Below are 16,935 nucleotides of genomic sequence, written 5' to 3'. Positions count from 1 at the left end.
TGAAATCCACTGTATTAACAAAAACAGGATTTATATTAAAAGTATTACACACATATTAACTTTCTATGTGAATCAATAGTTGCAATTTAGATTATCTTTATACATGCTGTTTTAAAAATATACTAGAGTATGCAACTTTGTTAAAAACAAACTATTTTTCTTACTAACATCAAAAATCTTTAATATTAATAGAATGTAAGTTTTTGAAGACAGTAGACAATACAAAATTTATTTGCATCATAGAACTTTAAGCCTGTAATACAGGCCTTGCATTCTTTGCCTCAAGATTATCATTGGTGAGTGCATAGCCTGTACCGCCTCTTTGCATTGGAATAATATCTTTTTCCTTCAATTTTTCACCTGTGAGTGGGTGAAGCCAATCTTTCTTTATAATTTTCTCAACACACTCCATGGTAACAACATGACCTGTAGTTCTGAAATGGTATTAATGTGTTATATTAAATACAATAAATGATGTTAGCAATATCTGATAAAGCCAACCATATAAATTTAAAACAGTAAAGGATTTTACCTGATTACAGCACATGGCACAGCATTACTGAGTATATCATGAGTGATTGGACACATATACCTGTTCTCTTTTGCTATCAAAGATTTTTTGTCGTCTGGATCCTTTACTAAGGTCCACTTAACTTCAATAAGATCCTTCATTTTTAAAGGTTTACTACTTAGAGGACAATACACTGTAGGATCTGGTTTTTGTAATTTAGAAATTTTAGCATCTGGTAATTGTGAGGGTATCCAAAAACTAGGCAACTGTTTATGTTTACCATTAGCAAGGTTTGAAATAGAGCTTGATTGATGAGATGCATCAGATTTTGCTCCGTTTGTAATGTTCTTTTCTCTATTCATAAATTTTATTAAATTTGTTTCTCTTTCGGCTTCTGCCAGTTCCTTTTTTTCTTCATCTTCCTTTTTTAATTGCTTCTCATAGTTCTTTAACTTGCGTGTGTATTCAGTTTTCTTTGTTATTATATATTCCAGGATAGCTTCTTTGTCAAATAAAAATCCGTCTTTTGTAATGACTGGATTTCTACAAGGCTGCAATGTGAGACTACAGCAATCAAAGCTCTTTACCGAATCCTTTCCAACTCGTTCACTCTGCGTACCATATCCCGAAGCTGCAGCATCTTTCTTTTTTTCGTGATATGTATATACTGCACCAGCTGTGCAATTTCTAGCATGTCTCGTCATTTTATTTTAATACAAAGTTTTGAGCCGCACAATAAGAGCTATTTAAAATTAAAAATCACTGCCTCGAGACTCGAGTAGCTTAATACTTAAGTAAAATTTCCAAGCAACAATCATATACATTAAAACATTATACAGTTCAACAAAAATCTATCACGACGATAGAAAATGATATTGTGAGTTTTATACACCACAACTGACAGCTATTATATGTAATTTGTGATTGACACTTGACAGTGTAGGGTGTAATGAGTATGTCAGCTGAATACTGACAGATCTTCAATAAACTTAACAGTTAACATTGCGTGCGTTGATAGTCATAGTTATAACAAAAATAGCGTTTTAATTTTTGGCTTATGAATAAAAATTGTTTCAAGTTAAGTATATGTATTATTGGTAAGTAACCTGTAAATTGAATAAACTTTGATACTCAGCAAAAAAATAACGTATAAGGAAAGTAATCTAACCTAGCTCCTGCAAAAACTACTTCGAAAACAGAAAACTGCACAAAAATATTGTACTCAAGATTGAGTTTTTATTTATATTAGATAGATTAGTATTGAATAAATTAAATTATTTGAACATTATGATATATTTATAAAATGCGTTTTTAAAACTATAAAATATATTAATAGGATACATTGTTTTTTCAGAAATAAAGGTTTAAAATGTCTACTCGCCATATGAGAAAAATTTTAGGAAGTACAGCTCTTCCACCTCCTGATGAAAGTGATGACGATGACTTTGTACCTCTATATGCTAAAAAACAAGGTGGAACTTATGCTGCTGTAAGTAAGAATTGAAAGCTTATTTTTTTAAAGTCTTCTTTAAGGACTACCTTGTATGATATATAACTTCCATGAGCAACCATTCAGGTCTTGGGATCTGCATTATTATCAAGCTGATTGTTTTCTCAAAAATAATATATGTTTATGGCTTAAATATGTAATTTAATATCATCAATCATCATCCTTTAAAACAATGAGCTTTTTTCAAAATAATTATTATCTTTGTTTTAGCTTGAGTTAGATTCAGCACCAGATCCTGAAGTAGAAGACAATATAATTGAGACTGAAGAGCCAGAGTGTCTTAATGTAGATAAAAAGAAGAAAAGAAATAACAGAAAAAATAAAAAAGGAAAATCCAATACTTTTGATGTAAAGTATTATTTCTTAATATTTTATTGAACTTAAAATCATATTTAATACCACTAATATATTATTCACTATTAATGAATGTATTTATACCATAAACTGCCCCTTTATACTTTATCATAACATAGGTTAAAGCCAGTACTTGACTCACACAATTTTCAGACCTTGCACTGTATCTAAATATATTAACAGCAGGATTATCTTAGATTAGTTTATGTATATAAGACTTTCTCAGCTGAAAGATAAAATATAGTATTCTGCGCTTGTCTCTGCTGACTTCTGAGTAACAATCTTTTTTATTTGAAACAGCTTGCATACCAAACCTCTTTTTCTTACAAACTGTTTAATATTTCAGTTGGATGAAATAGACAAGTCAGTTAGGGAAGTAAATGCGCTACTTGGTGAACCAAAACCACAACAAGAATCACAAAAGAAAGACAAGAGATTAGAGGAAGAGAATATGTTGTTTTCTGTTCAGCAAAAAAATTTAGATTCGAACAATGAAATGGTCCGAATCTTTGGACCTGAAGATGATGAAGACGAAATTAGGTAATTTTTTTCAGGTATAGTGGTTACTTGCCTTTAAAAATTTTATGCGAATGTTCTATAAGTATTCAGTTGGAGTGTAGTCATAGTCAAGTAGAACATTGTAGAAAATGTAGGTCTTTAATAATTTCATATTCATGATATTGAATATAAATGTGTAATACCTGCCAAAGTCAGAGCCAAGACACCAATAAAAATCATGCTAGGCAATGGAACTGACACATTTTTGCATCAGTTTATCAAATCAACTGATTAAGCATTCAAATTCAAATGGAGTGAGAAAATTGGAATAAGATCATATGAGCTATTGCAGCTGGCTAAGAATTAAAAATGTTTTCACCAAATATTATGTTGAGTATAATTTATGAGTGTTAGCCTAGTGGCTTCAGCGTGCGACTCTCATACCTGAGGTTGTATGTTTGATCCCCGGCTGTGCACCAATAGATTTTCTTTCTACGTGCGCATTTAACATTTTTTCAATTTTTGCTTGAACGATGAAGGAAAACATGAGGAAACCGACATGTCGACCGACCGAAAACATCGACGGCGTGTGTCAGGCACTGGAGGCTGATCACCTACTTGCCTATTAGATTTAAAAATGATCATGAAACAGATTTAGAAATCTGAGGCCAAGACCTAAAAAGGGTGTAACACCACTGATTTATTTATTATAATTTATGAGTAATAATATGAGTCCAACAAGTATTTATTTGCATTAAATTTCAGACGACAAAGACTACGAAAAATGAAATACCAGAAAAATATTGTGACCCAGAATATGTATGCCTTTACCAAACACGGTAAGTTAATATTTACAACCAACACAAATTTCATTTGGGATATGTCAAACCAAATTAATCAAATTATTACAATTATTCATTAACCAGTATAATTGGCAATGTATAGAAATACTAGAAAAAGCATAGACAATTAAAAAACTAATTAGGATTTTATCAATTTGACATGTAATTTTTTTAATGCAGTCTTTTTTTTTTTATGGCACTGGCACGATTTGTGCATTAGCCAGCCGCCAGCGTCAAGTATAGGATTTTTAACGTAACGAACGTTTACGATTTCAAAATATATTAGACCACAAGCCCATGAACAAAAAATACCTGTGAAATGACCCAACCTGAATTACGCTTAGAAGGCTGTTACTATATCTGAAAATAGCTCTGAGCACTATGCCGTCATTTCTGAGCGGTACATGTGAGTACGTGAGTGAATGGACTTTCTCAAGTACAATGGGGGAATTTCGACTAATTATTAATGTACGGCTTTGTTATAAGTGTATAGATGATTAAAAATAAATGTCGAAAAACCTAGTGCCGTACAAAAGTGATGGTGCCGGAAGTCGGTGCAAATTTTTAATTCGACGACAGTTGCAGAAGCAATATAGGTCATTTATTACTGTACGGCATTTGTGTGATTCCTTTTGGACACATATACAGATACTTTACCCGTAAACGCCGTACATATTTCCAGCGGAGCGGTCGAAAGCCAAGGGTCGGAACCCTACCCCTACACCCATATACCCTAAGGTCATTGTAAAATGTACGGCAACATGTTCAAAATATTATTTAACACGGACAATAATGTTTTATAATTATGCCGTCCAAATATTATAGTTAATATTTGTGTAATTAAATATTTATCGAAATTTCAGGATTTACCAAGTTCTTACTGCTGTAAGATCAGAGAATAATGTACGGCAACTTGTTTTTTTACATAATGTTACTAAATATTACCGTTGTACATTATAGCCGTTCATTATAAATGGTAACAAATAAAAATATTATGATAAAAAATATATGAAATTTCCGAAATTTAGATGACTTTTCAAATGCTCCTAGAGTAATATGGGGAGTAATATTTTCAAAGATTATTGTTATTTTATATGAAACAAATATAAATAAACAAAAAAAACCAGATGCCGTACATTTTACTCCAGATTATTCTTTACAGCTGATAAAAACTTCGACGACGTTTGAGGTGTCCCTTAAGGTCATTAATAACTGTACATATCTGAGTATACTACCATAAGGCTGTAAAGTATATTTACAGTCTTATCGTACCAGCAGAGAGAGGTAAAGGAAAAATATTTTTAACAAAAATAAAAATATAATACAGGGCGTCCCAAAGTTATGAGACATGACGGGAAAGTACCTTAAATATCGCAGATAGGGTATTTTACTAAAAGAAGACTTTATGTTATTTTTAAAAGTTAGTAATTCTGCATTCAAAGATTTTTTAAAAACTACTTGCCTCGTCTGGAAATCGAACCGGCTTAAATTAAAAAAAAAACACCCCTACTTTTATGATGCCAATCGAAAGAATGGCCAAAACCTAATAACTTTTCTAAAGGAACAGACTCGTAGGGGATTTTTTTAGGCCGAATACGATAGATAATGTTTTTAATTTGATTAAAAAGATATATTCATTCTGTTCCTTTCTTTTAAAATACTATGTTACTTAAGAAGAGTTATTAGTTTTTGGCCATTCTTTCGATTGGCATCATAAAAGTAGGGGTGTTTTTTTTACATTTAAGTCGGTTCGATTCCCAGACGAGGCAAGTAATTTTTAAAAAATCTTTGAATGCAGAATTAATAACTTTTAAAAATAACATAAAGTCTTCTTTTAGTAAAATACCCTATCTACGATATTTAAGGTACTTTCCCTTCATTTCCCATAACTTTGGGACGCCCTGTATTGGTAGGCGGTGGTAGCGGACTATCGAAAGTGTACGGCATTTATCTTTTATTGAAGATTGTCTAAAGTATTAATAACCTGTGTTATTGCCGTACAGATAAAAGTCACCGGAAAATGACTCTTTTCTGAGGAAAGTATTTTACCCCATACACCTATGTGTTCCACAAAAAATGTACGGCATGCTGGAAAATGTTATCTATTTGTGAAGTACTCTCAAGATCATTTAATTTTATGTTGTTTCATATCATCATCACCTATATGCTAATCAGACATATGTTGCGACCCTTGGCTTTCGACCGCTCCGCTGGGAATATGTACGGCGTTTACGGGTAAAGTATCTGTATATGTGTCCAAAAGGAATCACACAAATGCCGTACAGTAATAAATGACCTATATTGCTTCTGCAACTGTCGTCGAATTAAAAATTTGCACCGACTTCCGGCACCATCACTTTTGTACGGCACTAGGTTTTTCGACATTTATTTTTAATCATCTATACACTTATAACAAAGCCGTACATTAATAATTAGTCGAAATTCCCCCATTGTACCTGAGAAAGTCCATTCAATCACGTACTCACATGTACCGCTCAGAAATGACGGCATAGTGCTCAGAGCTATTTTCAGATATAGTAACAGCCTTCTAAGCGTAATTCAGGTTGGGTCATTTCACAGGTATTTTTTGTTCATGGGCTTGTGGTCTATATATAAAGCGTGAAGCATCTAACAATTAGTCTCACTGGCGTACGCACTACTAAATACCTGCTCGCGAGCGTACATACGTACGTAACGAACCAGATCAGTTTTTGTAGTTGTGTGCGAGTGTCGATAAAAATATGTTTATGTAAACTGTCGACAAAAAGTTTTAATGAAATTTAATTTCTAATATATAAGACTGTTTATCTTTAAATAATAAACATTTGAAATAAATAAATAATATGTTTATACTACAAACTTAATCCAGTTTGCAATTTTGATTGCAAGTTTTTTTATTCTCTTGAATGCAATTCCGTATATAGTGATTTTCCTGCCTTATGTTAAGGTGTATTTTAAATGCAGCCTATTAGGGGATACCAATGTTACTAAGTACCGAAAAATTCTTTAACTTTATTAAATATTCGTTACTTGTAATGTCTACTGCAGTAAAATTAACAATGTAATATTTTTTCCAGGTTTATCAATGTCAATAAAGAACTCTGATAAGGACGTCACATATTTTGTGTTTGACCACAATAAGGAATATAGAAATTTACACCAAGTGTTTTTAGAAACAATTAAATCGTATGTATTACTTATAATTAAATGATCCTAATCCTTGGGATTGATTTGCTCCAGTTCAAACAATTTGTATGACAATACTTGGCGATTAAAAAGAGTGGCGGAAAGTTTCTTGCCAGTTCTTCTTACCCGCTCTACGCCCTTGACTTGCGAACTGGTAGTAAATGTAAATTTACAATTAATTTAACTTCTTTTTGACGATTCATAAGACGTGTACTTGTTTACCTACATGAATAAAGATATTTTGAGTTTGAGTATTTATTATAAATATAAATTTAACACAGGGTATAGGAGTGTTTCCCAACCTATTTTAAGTTATGATAGGTTTTCGGAAGAAATTACTTGGAAATTGTTAACAAAATACAGTCAGTAAATTTTAAATTGTATAATGAAAAACTGTAATTATAAATAATTATTTAAAAATAAAATAAAAAAGACCCCTTTAACGATAAACGGTAGTGATCCATATTAAATCTTCGATAATGTAACCCAAGGTGTAAAATATACAAATAAACATTATGTTACTTATATGAATAAATGATATTGATTTTTTATTTTTTTTCAGTGCACAGACGGTGGGAGGAATGGCACAAATTGATTTTTTGTTTAATGAAATGCACGTGGAAGCATTATTGGAGGTAATATAATCCTTTGTGACTCAGAAGTTGATGCCGTATAACCATTTTGCTGGATTTGATTCTCGGGGAAACAATATTTATTCGTGTCATATAATTTGTATCACTTAATATAAATAACTGATATTGCCCAAGAGGTGTCTGAAAAGTCTATCTAGAATCTATACCAAAAATTATCAAAATTGGTCAATACCACTTACTAGCGAGTCTTCTAACTTTGAGACTGCCATAGATTACATCAAATTTAAAATGCCATAGAGACAAGAACTTTCACGCCAAAAGATTATCTGTCACTTTTTGGTGATAGAAACTTGACATTTGACTCCTAATTTCTGTGACCAATTTTTTTAATATTCTGTTTAGACATTACGTCATTAATCATTTTAGAATCGATTATAGCTCGCAATTCGTAAAAAATACATAAAATGTATTTATTTTAGGTTTTGATAATTTGTGTGTTTAATTGCAGGTAGCTGACAGATATTTTATGGTAGAGGAAAATTCAAGGGCGAATGAAGTTATAGAGCAGGCGATAGCATATATGCAGTTTGTTGCACATCCGTGTTTTTCTCTTACTGGGGTGAGTTTATTTGCTCTACTTAATTGTACTAATTTATTTCTACCGAAATATTTCGTAATTTAGCTTAGTTTAGTTTTTAGAAAGAGTTATGTTATTGCTATGGTATTTAATTAGCGGTTATTATGACTAGTCAAAACTTATAATATACGTCTTGACTTTGATCATATTTTTTGAGCAGTGTTGGCCTAGTGCCTTCAGCGTGCGACTCTCATCCCTGAGGTCGTAGTTTCGATCCCCGGCTGTGCACCAATAGCCTGTCTATGTGCGCATTTAACATTCGCTTGAACGGGCCTAGACCAAAAAAGTCGATGCGTGCGTCAGGTACAGAAGGCTGATAACCTACTTGCCTATTAGATTAAGAAATGGTCATGAAGCAAATACAGAAATCTGAGGCCCCGACCTAAAAGGGTCATTGATTTTTTGATTTTTTTATTGATTGATTTTTTATTATTTTTTATCTATATTATCTTACATCGTTGGCGCAGCGATCTTTGGGTGAGCTTTTGCCTCCGAAACAAAAGAACGCCATCTTCCGATCGCGAACTAACATTTGCCAATCGGGCACTTTGAGTCGTGGTAGAAGTGAAAACTTCAAATATTTTGCTTTCAAGATAGTGAGAGGAATGTAATTTTAATAGCAATATTTAATTTTGATTAAAACTAAAATAATTAAAGTTTTTAAGTCGATGAAACGAAAAAGCGACAGACAAATAAATTCAAAAGATTTAAATTCAAATTCAAAATTCATTTAATCATATAGATCACACTTATGATCGTCAAAAAAAACGTTAAACTTAACAAATTCAAAAAATTCAAATTCAAAAATCATTTATTAACGTAGGTAACACAATGTACACTTGTGATTCGTCATAAGAACGAAATAAATATTAATGCTTCTAATTTTACATTTACTGCCAGTTCTCAAATCAAGGGCGTAGAACGGAAGAGAAGAACTGGCAATAAACTCTCCGCCACTTTTTTTTTTACACAACGTTTGTTAGGAGCTGCAACCATTACACCATGTTCCACATGACATCTTAAGTAATTAATAATAATAACATAAATTAAAAACAAAGACTTGTCCCCTATCAGCAGGAGGCATGGTGAAATGGGAGCACGCGCTTACATTCTCGTGGGAACAACACGCAAACACATAGTCGAAATAATTAACGTGGGAGAAAATGAGATGGAAAGCATTATACAGTGTATAAACTTCCTATCTCATTTTAACTGTCGCTTTTTCGTTTCATCGACCTTCAAAACGATACTAAATAAGTTTCCACTTCAAAAATTACCTTAAGTTAATACTTTCAGCGAAGAAGCCGTCTAGAGTACAAGTACCTTGAAAATCGGCCATTCCACGTGGCCCTATTGAAATTCGCTCACCTGTTATCAAATCGTGCCTGCCACAGAACGGCGTTGGAGGTCGTCAAGGCCCTCCTAAACTTGGACCCTAACGACCCGTTAGCCGTTATCTTCATTATCGACACGTTTGCGATAAGATCAAGGGAGCATAAATGGTTATATGACTCGGTAGAATATTGGAACCGAAATCGGGATGGAGAGTTCATGTTCAATCTTCAGTATTCGCAGGCGATGTGTTGTTATCATCTTTCGAAAGCGAAGAATAGGAAAGGTATACATTTGATTAAGTATTTTCTGTTTTACAAGATATTAATTGTGTGTAGGAATTTTATTTGTTTATTTATAGGTAATCTTACACCTACACATTTACATATTATAAGAGAAAACACTTAGACAATATACATACCTCAAACAGATTTCATTGTTAAACAAAATATACGAAACAGAAAACATAAGTCTAATTAGTTCGGTCAAATTAGGTCAAAAATCTAGGTTTTTAGGTATGGAGTTAGCGGGAAGTTGCAGAGATGGCCTTTAGGATCAACCGTTTTCCAAATTTTTTTTTTAATCAGAAAGAAATTGCGTGATATATTTTGCCGAGACCCCCCCCCTCTCTCCAACGTAAGATTAAATGAGATTTGACTCGACCCCCTCCCCCCCCTTAAAATCCTCACGTAATTTATGGACGCCCCCTAATCAAAAGTATTAAATGATAAATGATTTATAACGGGTATTAAGTTCCGACCGACTTTGACCGATGCCTAAAAATCATTCATATTAATTAAACCCCTATTAAAATATTGCTATATCTGTATTAAATTTTGCGAGGATTAATCTTAAATTAATTATAATTGTTTTCAGTAACACCCGAAGAAGCAAATGATAGATTACAGAAGACGCTTTTAAGGTTCCCATTTGTGCTTATAAAACTGATTGAGAGCTGCAATCAAGCTGTGCCGGAGGAGATACGGAAATGTAAATTCTTCAATGAATTCGCATCTCTCAGGTATTTTTTTCCTAATAGGTTTTAAGGTATTAGTTTTTATTTGTATTTATTTACACTTCGATACCATAATATTCAAAATCATACATATAAAAAAAAAGAGCAGGTTACATAAGTTATTAGGCAACGGGCGGCCTTATCGCTAACAAGCGATTTCTTCCAGGCAACCCTAATATGGAACAATAAAAAAAGAAACACCTACAGAGGGTAAAATACAAGAAGTGCATAATTAATTGCAAAAAACAACTCAAATAACATCTACTTAACTAAAATTAAATGAAAGAAAATCTTAAGAAAAAATATAAATAATTAAATGTATTAAACAAAAATGTAATAATAATCCAAAGGTTAATTGCCACAATTAATATATCTGCGGCCATAGGTCAAAATATGATAAATAATAATATAATATTTTAGTTAAAATATTTAATTCTTCATGCATTTCTTACTTCCAGAAAGCGTTAAAACAGTTATTAATATTACTTTACTGGCTAAATTCTGATTATTTTTTTTCCTTCCGTTCTCTCTTTCCTCATGAAAATATCTTTTTTAATTAAACTTGAACCATTTTTAATTGTCACTTATGGGAGCATTCAAGTATTACGTAACGAATTTGGGGGGGGGTCCTTTTGTAAAACTGCGGGGATTGAATTACGCGTTATTATAAATATTATTTTCGACTCCAGTACACCACATAATGGTAACTTTTGATATAAAGAGGCACTGGGTGGTCACGAAACATTTTACTATTGGGTACAGAAAAACGTTACGGGGCGTTACATGGGGGGGGGGTCAATAATCTCCAAAAATTGCGTGACGTAATACTTGAACGCTCCCTAAGTTGTAATATTGAACCTTTAAATTGAGGAGCAGTCGCTGATCACAGTCGCTTTCCGCCTCCCCTTGGTCTAATATGTCACTGCGTCCCTCAGCGCGACTAGCTCCGCCTGATACACTGTACAGCACGAAGCCAATACATATTATTAAAAGATTTAAAAAAAAAAATGGTTGTTTGTAAAGTAGGTTTACGATCGAGATGTTTACGTGATAACGTCTTATTGGTGATATAAGTTTTTGGGAAGTAAGGAATTAATGAAGATAACAATTTTTTCAAATTTTAAATTACATCTATCGTTTTATTCACACTTTTGATGATAAATTTCGGGTGTAAAATGACAAGTTTACTTATTCGACTATGATATACATTTTTCTTCATACATTCACGGAATGACTGGCAGCGCTCGAGATGAGACGGGAGATCGGTCCGTCTCTCTCTCGTTATACCTGCGATCGCGCTCGTGAGGTTTTGGTGTGACACAAGTTTCTGAACATGTCACCCGACTAAAACGATTTTAAAGACGTTATCACGTCAAAATCTGTTTCCAGTACACCCCAGGCACTAAAGGATTTAATGAATTTATATATAAAATTCACTTGGGCACGCTGGAGAGAACAGCCCGTATTGGAATGGCTCACCGCTAACGCAAAAGAAGTTATACACAAATTACAGAACAACATTATTGATGAGGTATTTTATTTATTAATCTTCTAGTTAATCTGTCCTCACTGGAATTTTAATATACTATTAGTTAACACAAAAGATTAGAACGTGTAGGTACTTTAGACTTTTAAGATCTACCGAGGTTAGGTTAGTAACAAGTCCGTTCCGCACGAAGTCTCGAAATAAAAGTGAGTCAACGCCGGTGTTGCCACGCTTTATATAGGTTTCTGTTACAAGATGGCGTTAGTCCGCTAACAATATATATTTTTTTAATGGGCAACATTGAAAAATAAATCATTTTTAAGTTTAAACAGTATTTATAAAAGATTGAATAGTTTTATATTTAAGCTTTTTTTTTTTTAGAAATCAACAATGGCAGACGTTCAAAACCGCTCTCGGTTGTTCCAAAAATGGCCTGAGGAGATAATACGACACTTATGTATTATCAAACCTATGTCTAATCTAATAGTTGAAGGGGTACGTTTTATCTATTTAAAAAAAATACATTTTCACACACACACAGTACACCCCCTCACGCATTACGTAAAAATTTTATATATTTTATTCGACTTTAACTTAATTAACTATTATTCATCTGGATTGAGATGAGGACTCAAAAACTGCTATGCATGTAATTTATTAAATTATTAATAATTATATAAAACTATTTACACAAAACAATTATTCCTATTATAAATCGTTCTTTAATCGATTCTCAAGGTATTTATTATATACCACCAAATATTCGTATATGTCAATGACAATGTCAGTATTTGACAGCTCGAACAATACTTGTTCTCGCTTTGTTTCAAATCGCAGTTCATTATTTTAATTCAGGAATCTATTTATTAATCTATATTTTTGTATTTTAGGCGGTTCCAGAAGTACCATCATACCCGCTTAGGACTAATCCTTGTCCTCCCAGTAACACAGTCAATCGATACAATTATGCTCTGCAAAGACAAGGCAATATGGAGTTTTTGCAGGGACTTCTGAGAACTATACGGCCAAATTTCGATAATGATGCGCAAAATTAATAATCTGTGGACTTTACTGGCAACATTAATACACGAATCGTACTCCGGCTAAAGCACTTGTATCCATGATCATAATAAATTTATAAAAAATCAATGCAGTTTTTGGCGGGAATTTTTTATTGAGTGATGTCCAAATATGTCAAGTTTTTATTTTTCTTCCATGAAGTGATTCCCACTGTCATAATAATTTATAATTCTTTAGTAGTTATATTGCTTCATGGTACGAAATAGCAGGACATTTTTGCTAACGGCTTCAATTAACCAGTGTCTGCCCGTGTACTATCAAGATTTGTGATTTAAAAAAAAAATTGTTTTGTGAAATAAATTTAAGTTATTGTATTTCTTTTCATATTTATTTATTTTACATTCACATCTATGGTGCTATACTTTATTTATAAGCATACATTAGCTCGCAATCTGTTCTAAGATTTGACCTTTTCTTTTTGAACAGATGGCGATACAAGACCTGTACCATAAATTATGGCTGAAAGCTCGATAATTATTTTATTTCTCGTAAATTTAATTTGCATCGTTAGTGCGTAGAAATATGTTGCGCTTCAACGGGTATTGCAATACAAATGTTTTAATACATACAAAATAACTTTATTGTCACCAAATGTTTTAATTTCATTCTATAGGTATGTATAATTAATAATAGTGTGGTTATATCCTGATTTCTTAAAAAGTCAGAAAATCAGAGGGCCGCCGCCACACTTATTTTACTCACAAACATTTAAATTCAATTTTATTCCAGTTTCTGTCATTATCTCGATATTTTTTATTTGGTTTTATACACTCATCAACCTTCTAAGCCAAATAAAAAAGTGCGTGCGTAAAAAGTACACAGGTCAGAAGTGAAACTTTCATTGGCAAACGTATTTTTAAGTCTTGTTCATATTTAATCAAATCTAAAACATTATATTTCCGAGACTTAGAGGGAAGGAAAAAGGAAGATATGTTAGGAATTTAATTGTCATTAAAGTATTAAGTGACGAAAATTAATACAAAAATATATAATTTTTTAAATTTATTTCTTCGATAATAAAAACACGTGGCATTTTATTTTACAATTCGTCATTTGATATTACAATAAATTATTTTGCATAAAATATTAATATTTTATAAATTCTCTTTACGAAATTGTAATTTTAAAAATATAATTTCTATAATGTAATTCGCCCTTCTCACTCACAATCGCTCTCTTCATTTTCTTCGACAAAAACGCTGCACACCTTCGTGACGCTAATATTATTTTATTGCGTATCATTCATAAAAAAATAGCCTCATGCGCCTAAAAAAGTTTCACTTCAAAAAATTATTCATAATTTTTCCTAATAATATAGACATAATAATTTTTTGCAATAATTACTAAGGGAAAAATAAACTCTCTGATGTGTTGTAAACTTGTATAAACAAGTAGTTTAAGAAACTTGTTATTTTTTGATAATAAATATATTGTTAAATATTTTTAGAAATTTAATTTCCCTTATTATTTGAATGAAGCCCCATCTCGTGCCACTATTTACAATTGGTTTAACGAGTCAAGTTCAAAAAATATTACACGAACATTTAGGCGTCAGGTAGCTTTGTACCAGATGGATTACTTAGGATTGGATACTTTAACCGACGACCAGAAACATCTTCGCATGGACTGGTGTCGCCAAATGTTAGATAAGTTCAACGGCGATGACTCAAATGCTGTATTTGACATCGTCACAGGTGATGAAAGCTGGATATATTGCTACGAACCCGAAACCAAAAGATAATCAGCTCAATGGTAGTTTCCTTTCGAGGATCGGCCAACTAAGGTAAAGAAAGGAAGAAGTCAAGAAAAAAAAAATGATTGCCTCATTATTTGGCTGGAAAGGTCATTTCGCGACAGTTGTGCTAGAAGATGGAAGGACAGTTACTGTAAATTGGTATGTCAATCGCTGTTTGCCTGTTGTCTTGGAAAAAATTCGACAGCAGCGCAGCTTCAGCGCAGTCCGCAAAAGGAACTGTTGAATATTTGACTATAGCAGGTGTCGAGATAATGAGTCATCCGCCATTCAGTCCTGACGTGGCGCCCTGCGACTTTCATTTATTTCCAAGAACTAAAGATAAAATTCGAGGTATTCGCTTTACGAGCCCTGAAGATGCGGTGAATAGGGATTGCAATCCGGAAAAACGGATCCGGTAATCCGGCGGATCCGGCATCATTTAATGGTTACCGGATCCGGTACCAATATACCGTATCCGAAGACCGGATCCGGTGCTAGCAGTTTGTGGGAAAATGTGGCCTTTTCGGCCGCAGGCTATATTTGCAGCTCTATTAGAAATCGTTTAGCTGATGACACAATTAACAATATTTGTTTTCTACGATCTTATTTTCAAAATAAATATTGATTTTCTTTAAATACTTATATTTTGTTACAATTATTACTTAAAATAATTATTTATCGTAAGTTGATTAAACTAAAGAGTTCTAAACTCATTATTGTGTTAATTTTTGCCATTCATTCGTTCGACAGATTCATCAAATCATGATGGTATCTGTCATAATCATAAATACCTATAAGACTTGTTTGTTAGCATTCTCAAATACTTTAATAAAGATTTTAATCTCATTTCAGTTAATTGTATCTATTAGATATTATAGTTACTTGATAATTAATATTGTTACTTATAAATTGATCTATCTGTGAAAGTGAAATCTAGAAAGACTGAGCTACTCGTTACGTCGTAAAATTATTACTAGTTACCTACACTTAACACTACTAAATTTTAATTGTTTTCTTGTTGTCTATTTGTCTTAACATTGGTTAGGAAATAAAGTAGATTTTATATATTTGTGATTTATTTTTTATAAACTACCTACATATAAGTTCACTGCACTTGATTAACTCACTTATTTTGTACTAAAAAGCGAAAATCATCTTGATTTAATCAATCCGGTCGGATCCGGTTGGATCCGGCCGGATTGATGGGAATCCGGTCGTATCCGGCCGGACTGAAAATGACGCCGGATTGCAATCCCTAGCGGTGAAAGTGTACGAAAATGCCATAGAAGAGACCCCTAAGGAAGAATGGGCCCACTGCTTTTCTCAGTGGTTTAATCGAATGCGATGATGTGTAGAGAGGAACGGAGATTACTTCGAAAATCAATAAAAGTATTGCCAACTTTCTACATTAAGCCGTTTTTCATTTTCTAAACAGTTTCAGTGTTACCTAGGTACACCAACGAAAAATTCTACGTTTTTATTTGTGTTATTGTTTTCATTTGTGTTATTGTTTTCGGTGACTGCGTCGTTTTAATCAAAACAAATGTGCATGAACAATCCTAGTGCAAGTGGCTTATATAACTAAGATAAGACAAATTTTGTTGATGACATTGATGACTACATAAAAAACTTGGACTTTGTATTTAGTGTGGTGTAAAAAGTGTGTACGTGACTTGCGGCGAGTTATATTGCATTAGTTACCCTTTGGTAACGTCATACAAGGAATGGACTGTACAGGTAATTTATTCAGTCATAGAGTGTCGAGGCGTTGCTGATGAACCGCCTGCTGAACTCAAGCGTTTGCAACGGCCTGAGTTCAAACCTATACGACTTAACGTCTTACTCAATTTTTTGAAGTGAAAACTTCTTTAGTTGTGATTTGAAAGTCTGAAACAAAAAAGCGACATTAAAAGGAGACAGAAACATTATTTCATAAGATTTAACGTGGGAGAGAATGAGATAGGAAGCATTATACAGTGTATATTCTGTATAAACTTTAAATTTATGTGTACTTGATCATTTTCTTAATTTAAAAAAAAACATACACGTGCAAAAAAAAATAAGAGATTAATTTAATTCAATTATTAAAGTGGATGAAATTTATAAATTATAGTTTTTATCAAAATTCAAGATTGATATCAAGCTTAAAAATAAAA

General features: G+C 32.5%; 2 protein-coding genes across 2 annotated transcripts; one reads left to right on the top strand and one right to left on the bottom strand.

The window, feature by feature from the left end:
* Positions 1-14: 14 nt before the first annotated feature.
* LOC125057843 (nitric oxide synthase-interacting protein homolog) lies at positions 15-1,329 on the bottom strand. Its single transcript, XM_047661756.1, has 2 exons — positions 533-1,329; positions 15-434 (listed from the first exon to the last, which is right to left on the bottom strand). Exons 1-2 carry the CDS (start codon positions 1,213-1,215, stop codon positions 248-250), a joined length of 870 nt encoding a protein of 289 aa, XP_047517712.1. The 5' UTR covers positions 1,216-1,329; the 3' UTR covers positions 15-247.
* A 182-nt stretch (positions 1,330-1,511) lies between these two features.
* LOC125057948 (transcription factor 25) lies at positions 1,512-13,120 on the top strand. The gene is made up of 13 exons (XM_047661910.1): positions 1,512-1,608; positions 1,866-2,000; positions 2,232-2,369; positions 2,722-2,915; positions 3,639-3,712; positions 6,793-6,901; positions 7,464-7,536; positions 8,003-8,113; positions 9,428-9,749; positions 10,340-10,484; positions 11,868-12,009; positions 12,346-12,459; positions 12,855-13,120. The coding sequence occupies exons 2-13, from the start codon at positions 1,881-1,883 to the stop codon at positions 13,017-13,019; spliced, it is 1,707 nt and encodes a 568-aa protein (XP_047517866.1). The 5' UTR covers positions 1,512-1,608; positions 1,866-1,880; the 3' UTR covers positions 13,020-13,120.
* The last annotated feature ends 3,815 nt before the right edge of the window (positions 13,121-16,935 follow it).

The sequence above is a fragment of the Pieris napi genome, chromosome 17 (assembly GCF_905475465.1).
Source record: "Pieris napi chromosome 17, ilPieNapi1.2, whole genome shotgun sequence".
NCBI lineage: Eukaryota > Metazoa > Arthropoda > Insecta > Lepidoptera > Pieridae > Pieris > Pieris napi.
This window is presented reverse-complemented; position numbering and strand designations above follow the sequence as displayed.

Coding starts and splice junctions, on each gene's coding strand:
- LOC125057843 (XM_047661756.1), bottom strand. CDS start 1,215: ATGACGAGACATGCTAGAAATTGCACAGCTGGTGCAGTATATACATAT. Junction 435..532: donor GTGCCATGTGCTGTAATCAG/GTAAAATCCTTT, acceptor ATACCATTTCAG/AACTACAGGTCATGTTGTTA.
- LOC125057948 (XM_047661910.1), top strand. CDS start 1,881: ATGTCTACTCGCCATATGAGAAAAATTTTAGGAAGTACAGCTCTTCCA. Junction 2,001..2,231: donor AAGGTGGAACTTATGCTGCT/GTAAGTAAGAAT, acceptor TCTTTGTTTTAG/CTTGAGTTAGATTCAGCACC. Junction 9,750..10,339: donor GAAAGCGAAGAATAGGAAAG/GTATACATTTGA, acceptor AATTGTTTTCAG/TAACACCCGAAGAAGCAAAT.